At 41.9% G+C, this 10,385-nt stretch overlaps 1 protein-coding gene across 1 annotated transcript in view; it reads right to left on the bottom strand.

Annotated features, from left to right (window-relative positions):
* NYAP2 (neuronal tyrosine-phosphorylated phosphoinositide-3-kinase adaptor 2) overlaps positions 1-3,160 on the bottom strand; it is a gene marked incomplete at its 3' end in the record, with an annotated part of 167,672 nt that extends 164,512 nt beyond the window's left edge. Inside the window, exon 1 of the mRNA XM_015412231.1 lies at positions 2,955-3,160. Within this exon, the coding sequence (XP_015267717.1) occupies positions 2,955-3,160 (206 nt within the window). The remainder of the gene's footprint in view (positions 1-2,954) is intronic.
* Positions 3,161-10,385: the final 7,225 nt, after the last annotated feature.

The following is a 10,385-nucleotide window of genomic DNA, read 5'->3' on the forward strand; positions in this document are numbered from 1 at the left end:
AGGGAAAGCAGTATTCATCTTGCAAACCAGTGTTGTTTAATATGCTTGAAACTTTGAGGCAACTCTCTGATTACTACTACTACTACCACCACCAACAACAACAACAATAATAATACCATCATCATTATCATTATTTCTTCAGTGCTAATATTTCCAGTTGGCCAACTGTATCAGTATTTTGCAGGAAACATAAACAGGAGTCTTGTGGCCTCTTTAACACTAACAAGTGTTTTCCTAGCATTAGCTTTTAAAGGGGAAAGTACATCATGAAATTTATGCTGGGGGGGGGAGCTTTGTTAAGAATTTAAGAAGAGTCTTGTTGGATCAGACCAGTGATCCATTCAGGCCAGCATCCTATTTCACACAGGGGCCAATGAGTTCCCCTGGGGTTCCAACAAGGCCTTCTTAACACTAGAGTTGAGATGTTTACTGTCTCTGAATGTGGAGGTCAGTTTTTAAGGTGCCCCAAGACCCCTGTCCATTTTTTCTCAGATGCCCTTCACCAGACAAAATAGGTGGATTCTGCGAGATAACACAAACCTCCCTAGATTCACTCACCGGTTGTGAAAATGGAGCAATGCAAGCCACCCACCCTCCTAACTGAAGGGTTGTTCATACCAGCTTGACCATCCCTGGATATCTTATCACTCATAATATATAAATGTCAGCTGCCTCCATTGACATGTGTATTGTCTGAAGCAATGCAGCAAGATGTAATGTGAAATGTACCTGTAATGTATGAAGTCTGATGGCTCTTTCAGCTGCAGTTCAGCATGGATGTTTCAGTCACTGAGCTAGGGTCAGGACATGCAAATTTTGCCACCCAACAAACACTTCAAGAAAAATTCTTTTGCCTCTTCTAAGCAAAAAAGGAAAATAAAATGCCAGAAAACCTCCTGCACATTCTGCATTCTTTCCCTCCTCTGCCGCCAAAGCATTTCCCTCCCCACATGGCTGCTGGATAAGGAGCAATGATGCTGGTGTACCAGACAGGACTGTCTGGAGATTAATAGATAGTCTGTTCACTGTTTTGTTCCTAATCTGTCAAGCACTCAAAAACATGTCCGGTGTGTAATTAAAACAAGACTCTCCAATGTGCTTGGAAATAATAGATTTCTCCCCAGGCCAGAGTCCAAATAAATGTGATACCTTTCATGATTAAAAACTTCCTAGATCAAACAGGGGCAAACTTCTTCAGCACTGAAGACCATGTTGGAACTATGGCACAACCATGATTGCTGTGCCTAATTTGCATGTAAAATAAGCATCATTCACATGTGGCAAATTATGACTATATTTATGTATAGTGTTCATTGTTCGTTGCATGTTTTGCATCATTAAAGAGATACTGAAACTTGTATTAGTAAAAAAAGAGCAAGAGTCCAGTAGCACCTTAGAGACTAATAAAATTTGTGGCAGGGTATGAGCTTTTGTGAGTCACTGCTTTATCTGAAGAAGTGAGCAGTCACTCACAAAAGCTCATACCCTGCCACAAATTTTGTTAATCTCTGCTACTGGTCTATTGGCCTTTTCTGCTGCTACGGACAGACTAACACAGCTACCCATCTTGGAATTTTATTGTTCTAGGAATATCTCCATATTTTAGCAACATTAGGGTTACTGGGCAATCCCCAATGATTTTTCTTCTTGTACTTCATAGACATGAGAGCCTTCTTTTCCCCTGCAGAGAAGGGGCCATAGTTTAGTGGCAGATGACATGTTTTGTCTGTAGCAGTCTCAGTTTCAATCCCACAAGACTGCCTTCTATCAAGCCAGACCATTAGTCCCTCCAGCTCAGTCTTGTCTAGTGTCAACTGGCAACATTCTCCTGTGTCTCAGGCCTAGAGAGGTCTTTCATTATTTCTCAACATTCTGTTCTCTGAAACCCTTTGCCTAGACATGCCAGGGTTTGAACTGAGGACCTTCTGCATGCAAAGCATTTGCTCTACTACTGAGGTACAGCTCTTCCCTCTCCATATAAATGATCTCAGGGAGCTGATGTTGAGAAGAGCTTTCTTGGTCTGAGAGCCAATGCTAGTCAAAACAGACCATACTGAAAAAGATGTATCCACGAAGCTGTAGTTATGGAATGGATCTGCGGGATCCAATCCCTTGTGTGATGTGGCTCTTAAGCAATCATTTGTATGTGCCTTCCCTTTATGAAAAATGTGAACTTTGCTTTCAAAACTGCTGAACAAGACTAGTCTGACCTCATCAGACCTCCGAAATAAAGCAGTGTCAACACTGATTAATATTTGGATGGAAGACCACCAAGGAAGTCCAGGTTGCTTGCTATACAGAGGAAATGGCAAACCATCTATGCTTGTCTCATGCCTTGTGAAATGCCTATGAGGTCACCATAAGTTGGCTGTGACTGGACAGCACTTTCCACGAAACAAAGCTCCCTCAGCCAGTGACAAAACACTTATCTGTCTATATGTGAGACTCTGGGTTGCAACTGAATCTTTCTTTGTGCACTGGCAAGTGGTGGACCTGTTTACGTTCTGGTGTTTATCCATTAACTCCACTTGTATCCCACCTCTGCCGCCAGTGGGGTTCCAATGCTGCTTACATCATTCTCCTCTCCATTTTGGCATGTTCTTTCATTCTCATGGGCCAGGACGTGAGAAGTCTAAGTTCTATCCACCTTCCTTCCATGGCATCTAATGGATTGGCTACCTATTTGCCAGGAACAGGACTGGCTGCTAGCTGCAGTAGCACCGGGGACTATTTGCACTGTTAGAGGTCAAGCTAGTCTTTTAGGTTATCTGACATATTAGTTTACTTGCTGCCTTGAACTCCAGCATTAGTCAATTGAAACAACCATACCAAGGTACTAGGCAGATCTGGCCTTTTCACCTTTAACCAGCCATGCAGTCTGGGAGTCTACAGCAGATTCTTAACAGGCCTATTTCCCCTTGACCAATCATTCTTACTGTTTAAACATTTGTTACCGTTTTATTGCTTCTTCTTGTTTCCGGCGCTTTTCGTTCTTTTCTTTCAAGTATGCCAGGTTTGTTTCATTCCTCATGCGATCGTTCTCTCGCGCAATGTCGGACGCATTCTGTATCACCAAGCCATCGTAGGCCTTCATGCCCATATCTTCAATATACTGGAGAAAAGTGCCCAAAGTAACTTCCTCCTGATTAGAATTCATCATCTTGTGGAATATAATAAACACAGCAAACACTTCCTGTGAGATGACAAAGGAGGAAGAAACAAGCCCAGGAAAATAAGTTGTTTTCAGCTTAATAGTTATTTTTTAAACTCAGTAAGGAAGAGCACATTGACAGTGGATTGAATTTATAGCAAGTGGAGCTCTTTTGTTACTCTTAGCACATTAAATGTCGTAAGACACCCTTTTTATGGTTTTATAGAAATATCAATGTATGGATCTTGGCTGCTGCCCAGTGATGTGTGCACATCTGATCCACACATGCACCCAAGTTTATTGGATTATCTTTATTCCAGCAGTTTCCCAAGCTAAATGCTTCAACCTCCGAACACTCCCTTGAGTGATAATCCATACAATAACTGGTGAAGTGTTCTACCTGCAGGAGGTTTAGGGCCAAACTACACTTTTGGGTTTTTAAAAACTTGAGTCCAGTTTCTATGGACATAACTCAGGTTCCCCACAGACACGAAGCAGCTGCAGGGAATGACTTTCTTAAAAGCAAAGGAGATCCTGTATGGACTTGGAATGCTACCCCAGGAGGTAATAGGGCTCCTGCCTTCCCCCCAAGACATTTTGGGGAGAGTTATTCGCCCATTTTGCTGGGGAGTGCTGGGAATGAGTTATTTCCCCATTTTCCACATAGAGCAGAAAAATGGGGAAATAACCCCCCTCCCAGCACCGTTCAATGAAAAGGGTTGGAGGGAAAGCAGGAACCTTTCTCCTCCCCTCTCCAACAGTGGTTTCCCAAGACAATTCGGGCTATCCCTTATTTTTAAAAAGCCATTCCCTGTAACTTCTGTTTGACTGAGAAGAACCTGAGTTAGGTCTGAGAAACCCAGACCCAGCTCATTAAAAATCCAGACATGTAGTTTGGCCCTTAAAGGGCTAAGGTGCTTGCACTAATAGTGTCCAAAGGAATAGAAATGTTTATTAACTTGAAATGGATCATTGATTGGTCCTGAGACTGTGAGTGCAGAGTATAGTTGAAAACTATAGCCCTATATTGCAATGGGAGCTGACAGAAGGTATATGAGCCAATTTTTTAACAAATTGGAAGGTATACAAGTTGTTTATAATAGGCCTGGGTATTTTTTCCTAGACTGAAAGTACTTGTGGTTTCCCCCAATGGGAAATATTTTATAGAGTTCCCCATAAGGCTAATACTTTCTAAAGGATGCTCTTTGAATCTTACAGCCTTATACAATTCAATTAAACTGAAGTACCTGGATTTAAGTCAATTGGGATTAAATCAACTAACATTCACATCCGTCTCTTTAACTGAGCTGTTTGGTCTCTTGGAACCAGTTTGGGGAAATGAGCTTTGGATGAACATCAGAGAGCCTGATGGTAAATAAATTAATAATATGCTGTTGACGGAGGCCATAAGTAAATACAATGAACATTCTGTAGCTACAAGGGTCCTTCAGAGCCACTTTGGTTCTTGAATATCTAAAATGTCAAAGTATCCACATCTCTAATAAAACATAATATGTGCATTTATATCACACACAGTATTCTCCATGCTTCTCAGCCATCTTTTCCCAAGTATTCCATAATCCTGAAGACTGGGCTGGTATTACCCTCTCCATATTACTGGACAGCTGAGACTGAAGGAATAACAATTTGCAAAAAACAACATTCATGACAGAGTTGATCTCTGTAGCAGGAATTCCTGGTTCACCACTTTCAGTGCAATCCTAAGCAGAGTTACACCCTTTGAAGGCAAAGTGAAGTCATGGCATTAATGCTTAGGATTTGCTTAGGCCTGCACTGTCAGTCTCTTTGCCACTGCACTGCACTAGCTCCCTCCAATATAATGGATGAGACAAAGTCGGCAATAATTTGATCATCGGTTTTATAATCGGAGGTTTCCTTATGTTGCTTTTGTGATTATTATTGGATATATTCAGTTTCTTAAAATATGTTAAATCTTCCTATATTTGGTCTTGTATCTCTTCTAAGAAAGTCCCCAATTCCGTTCCCAGCATCTCAAGTTAAAAGGAATGGGTGATGTGAAAGGCCCTGGGGACCCAGGGGAGCCAGTCAGAGGATTCAGAAATGACCTTGATAGACCAAGGGGCTGGCTCAGTATAAGGCAGAAACCAGAATAAAAAGATGGAACATTGCATGGCTTAATTACACTCTCTCTGCAGTTTGAATGATAATTTGGTGAAGGTCTGACCATTTCTGTATTCACTTAAGGCTATTAGGGTATTGTTTGGATTTTTTTAAGTATAAAGGTAAAGGTAAAGGTTTCCCTTGCTAAAGGTTTCTCTTGCTTGAAAGCCAGTCGAATCCGACTCTAGGGTTGCAGTGCTCATCTCCGTTTCAAAGCCGAAGAGCCAGCGCTGTCCGAAGACGTTTCCGTGGTCATGTGGCCGGCATGACTAAAAATCAAGGCGCACGGAACGCTGTTACCTTCCCACTGAAGTGGTACCTATTTATCTACTTGCAATTTCTTGCTTTCAAACTTTTTTTTTTTTAAGTATAGCACAGGACAAAATTCTTTTTATTTCCAGATCAGAACTTAGATGCAGTTGCAGGAAAGCATGAAGTATCTTACAGTGCAATCCTATGCAGAGTTACTCCAGTCTAAAGCCATTGAAATCAAAGAGCTTAGACTGGAGTAACTCTGCATAGGATTGCATTGATACAATCAGCCAATCCAATCATTTGTCAGCAGGGAAGAAATGACGCTCACTGGAGAATGCTTTATTTTTTGACGTTTGCTGTTCCTGCCAGTTTATTGTGAGGTCAAACAGTTCAGTGAATAATATTTTTCCCCTATGAGTGTTTCCATGACTAACTCCAATATCATTATAACAATTCATGTGCAATTTCTGTAAAAGTGAATAAATAATTTAGTGAGTTTGCAACCCGGCAATGAGGCAATCAAGCTTCTCTGCCTTTTAAAAATGTGCTTCTGATATGATGAACAACTTGTGGAATTCAAACGGAAATATCACCTAAGTAAAGTGAAAATGAATATAAATGAGACTCCACCTAATTCTTGGGCCACAATCCAACTAGGCCCATCCCCAGCTAGAGGAAAAAATAGGCACACACATGTAAATAGGTGTTGTATGTATGTTTTCTGACCTCAACCAACAATGTCCTCCTCTGCATGATGTGGGAACTGGGGGAGGGCTGATTTAGTGCCCTTCTCCTACTTGCCCTTCCACCAGGCAGATGGCTGGAGTTTTGTTGACATTAACACATGATGCTGGTTTATGCTGAGACAGGGCATTAGCCTATGTTCCTCCCCATTGTCTGCCCTGAATGACAGCAGCTGTCCATGGTCTCTGGCAGAGTAAGACCAGTTCTAACAGCTACTACCTGAGATGCTACGCACTGACATTGGGATGTTCACATAGCAAGCAGGTGTTCTAGCACTGGACTATGGTTCACCCGCTATGATGCCACCAGGGCTGTGACCTGCTATTTCACAAGTTTTCAAGTATGCCGAGGTGTTCAGTTCTGATCTAGCATGTGTATGATGTTACTGTATTTGTGGATACTCATTCAGTTCAGTGGCCGGGGAATCTCTTCACAAGCAGAGGGATATGACCCTCTTAGTTCTCCACTGAAGTAGTTGGGAAGAGCCTTTTTGGGATAGGAGTCCAGTATGCATCAGAGTTCATGAGTATACAAAGAGCCTCTGGGACCGGACTGCACTCTGTGAAGTGGCTGCCATCCTAACGATTGCCCAGGACGCTTCTCTGAGTGTGTAGATTCAGTGTACACATGCATATTGCAATAGATGAGCAACTCCCTGCAAATTTCCTGTTGATTTTTACAAGTGCAGGAAGAGGGGTTCCTATTTATTTTTGTCAATTTGTACTTTAAAATAAAAATCTCCCCAAAATATAGGAAGCCACTTCGGACAAACTGCTTGCCATATGCATTTGTTAAACTGCAAGCATTTAGCATCCTGCAATTTTCATGTGCAATTGCATTCATTTTAAAATCGGTGCTAAAGTGGAGGGGGGAATTAAAGACTGAAAATAGGATAGTTGTTATAATAGAGACCTTTCATATGTGATGTGAATGGCACATTTCCAACTGGTTTTAATGGCGACACATATTTTTAAGCACTGTTGGTTCTCTTTGCAGGTGGATGGAAGAATGCAAAGTTGAGAGCCACATGGTTCATGTGATACAATTCCAGACTCACAAGAACTGGAGCACACATGCCATTTCTGTCTTTTCTCTCACCTCTGCATGTTCACTTGCACATGCATTTCTGAATACAACAATTAGAGCAGCAAAGCACACTATCTTAACCATAGACATTAACCATCATTCCAGTATTAGTGTTCAAACTCTCCTTTCATAGTGTGCTTGGCTGCTTGAATTGTTCACAAGATGGTAAGCGCAAAGAGACCAGGCCACATCCCATTTCCAACAGACTGCTGACCACAGCACTGTTGTTAAAGACTTAATGGCATTGGTATATTTATAGTGGGGGGGGGGCGGCGGAGGGGGAGTTCCCCTCTGGAAAGTTTCTGCCTTTTATGGCTTCCAGAAGATAAATTATTTCTCTGATAGCCATATTGTCTATGATGCTCTCATAATATGTCTGGCTCCTGCCTTGTTAATTTTTAACCTTATTTTTTTAAAGGACATGTCTTCCAATTCCACATTTTGTTCCTCCTGGGAGTCAGGAATTAGACTTCTACAATTGATTGCCCTAGTTGTAAATGGAAACTATGTTCACCAATTTGAACAAGATACATCTTGAAAGCACTGAAAGCATAACAATAACTCCTTCTGAGGGATGAGAAATATCCTGAGTACCTCAGAGGACAAAGTTACTCTACGTCTGTCAAAGTGTACCTTTCTGCAAGCATTCTTTCAGAATGAAAGGGCTTTGAAATCCCTGTGAGTCTGGGATAGCCTGACAAAGGACGGGTCCCTCTTCCTGGCAACTCCTCAATGCCATGAGAATTCAAAGTACTGTTGGCTGTTTACTTGGGAATAAGAAGTCACTTTTGTTATGAAGCTCTATACATATGTGATTTGCTCCCAAATATGCAGTTTCTGAACATATGAGTAACATGTTACTTGATGCCTCTTCTACTTTTTATTATCAGGAGATTACAATTATCCCTACCCCACTGAAGAAAGCATTTTTCTTGAGAGTATGTTTCCCCTGCTCTTAAAGGTATGGGGGGGGGAATAAAATGGAGATATTTCGACTAAGTGAAACATATTTAAATGTTATGAAATATTAATGGGGTGGCATGTCTGATAAGTAACTAACACAGCTGTTAGGTTGATATCAATTAATATGTCAGAAAAATAGCAAGGAGTCTTTTAATAATTTAGTGCTGCTTTTACAAATGAAAACTCCAGGCACCACATGTTCTTATCATCAGCCATCCTAATGTGTACAAGAGCATAAAATAATTCCAAATGCATTATGGTATTATTTGGTTTAGCAGCCGTTTGAGTAATGTTTCTAAAACCAGACAAAGTTCCCAGTTAGGTATTTCTGGGTTGTAAATCATTCCATTTTCTGTACACATGCTTTCTGATAAACACTGTATTGCATTAGCATGCTTAGATATATTTTTTTAAAATGTACATACCAAAATTAAAGTCCTCAGAGGACCGCTAAGTGCAACAATTAAAGGTGACTTTTGTCTGTAAAAGCCCTTTCCTGTGGGTTATCTCAGTGCAGTCTGAAGGGATATTTCAGCACCATACAAAACAGATTTTGCAGATTGGCTCAGTTTTTTTCTTCTGTTAAAGTGCTTGAGATCTTCTTGGCAAAGATGTCCAGATTGTAGAATTCTACATCTCTAGTAGTCAGTGGTGTTTGTCGTATTAAAAAGAGAGATCTTCCCAGGATGGGATTAAATAGCCTTTTAAAGTTTGACTTTCAAAAATGTGGTGGGGCAAAGGACGGGAGCAAGCATTTTAAATCCACATGCAGAGAAAGGAGAGCCAAGGTACCAGGGGGGCACCAACAGTACCCTGCTTCGAAGTCCAACAGAAAAGAAACAGGAGGGTTTTTTTGTATCCACTTCACCACACAGAAGATTACAGCACCAACATATGCGATGATAACAAAGGTGGCAGAGGTGCCTCATTGGAGTGGACGCTGTGAAGACCAAAAGAAAGGAAAAGAAGGGATAGAACACATCCTATTCAAATGGCTTCTTGCAGCAGAAAAAGATGCTCTCTGTCTCTCTCATTGCCACCCAAACACTGAAGATCTGAAACAGTCTCCCTCTGTCTCGGTGTCTCTCCCTGTGACTACAGGCAGTCTTTCTCTCCCTCTCTCCCTCTCCCTCTCTGTTGATGCTGTTGTTGATTAATCAGGGATTCTCAAACAAAGAGCAAGCCTACCTTCGGCTATAAGCAGTAATCTGGTGCTCCTCTTTTTCTGCAATCCTTTTGCGTTCAGCAGCCAAGCGGCCAGCATTCTAGCACCTTGGACAGTTCCCACTCGCTTAGGCCCATGGGGGGGTGGCGAGAAAGAAGGCGAAGGGACAAGTGAAGAAATGACAAGAGACCGGAAAGCGGCAGCCTTCGACTTCAGCTTGCAGTCCCCAGGGGCGCAGCTGCTCATTAAAGCCTCCTATCTAGGCAACAGATTCTCTCTTTTATCTTCGATGCACTGAAGTCTGATTAGCAAAATAATCCAGTTTGCGGGTGGAGGGAGAGATCCGAACAAATATCACGGTATGCCTCATTCAGTCCCTCTAGGTAGGGCAGAATATGAAGCAACTCTCTCCCATTCTTCTTCTCCCACCACTGTTTCCCCCCCCTCCACAGAGAAGCGGGCAAGTTAACCTTTAGCCCATGTTACGACTCCAGGAAATGAGCAGCCACTTAGAGGGAACATCTAAGTCTCTGTTTGATACCTCATATTGATGTATCGTTTGCACTCACCCTCACTGTATAAGCTGTGCAAGGCTCACAATTACTGCTGACGCAGATTGGGCTCTGCTGCTCAGGGAAAGGTGGGAGGAGCTTTTTAACCTCATCAAAACAACCTCCCACCACCTGCTCCCACTGCATGAGAACAGACCTCCCCTGCCTGGCATGAATAACCATCTAATGTGTGATTTGTAAGGCAGAGATGTGTCGACCAGAGCATCAGTCCACAGCAGAAATAGCTGGAGTGCATCTATGCAGTTCTATCCTTGGAGCTGTAAAGTTCATCTCTTTGAAGTAATATTTAGTTTCTGTTTACTAATTC

The sequence above is a fragment of the Gekko japonicus genome, unplaced genomic scaffold (assembly GCF_001447785.1).
Source record: "Gekko japonicus isolate JY-2015 unplaced genomic scaffold, Gekko_japonicus_V1.1 scaffold2813, whole genome shotgun sequence".
Classification (NCBI taxonomy): Eukaryota; Metazoa; Chordata; class Lepidosauria; order Squamata; family Gekkonidae; genus Gekko; species Gekko japonicus.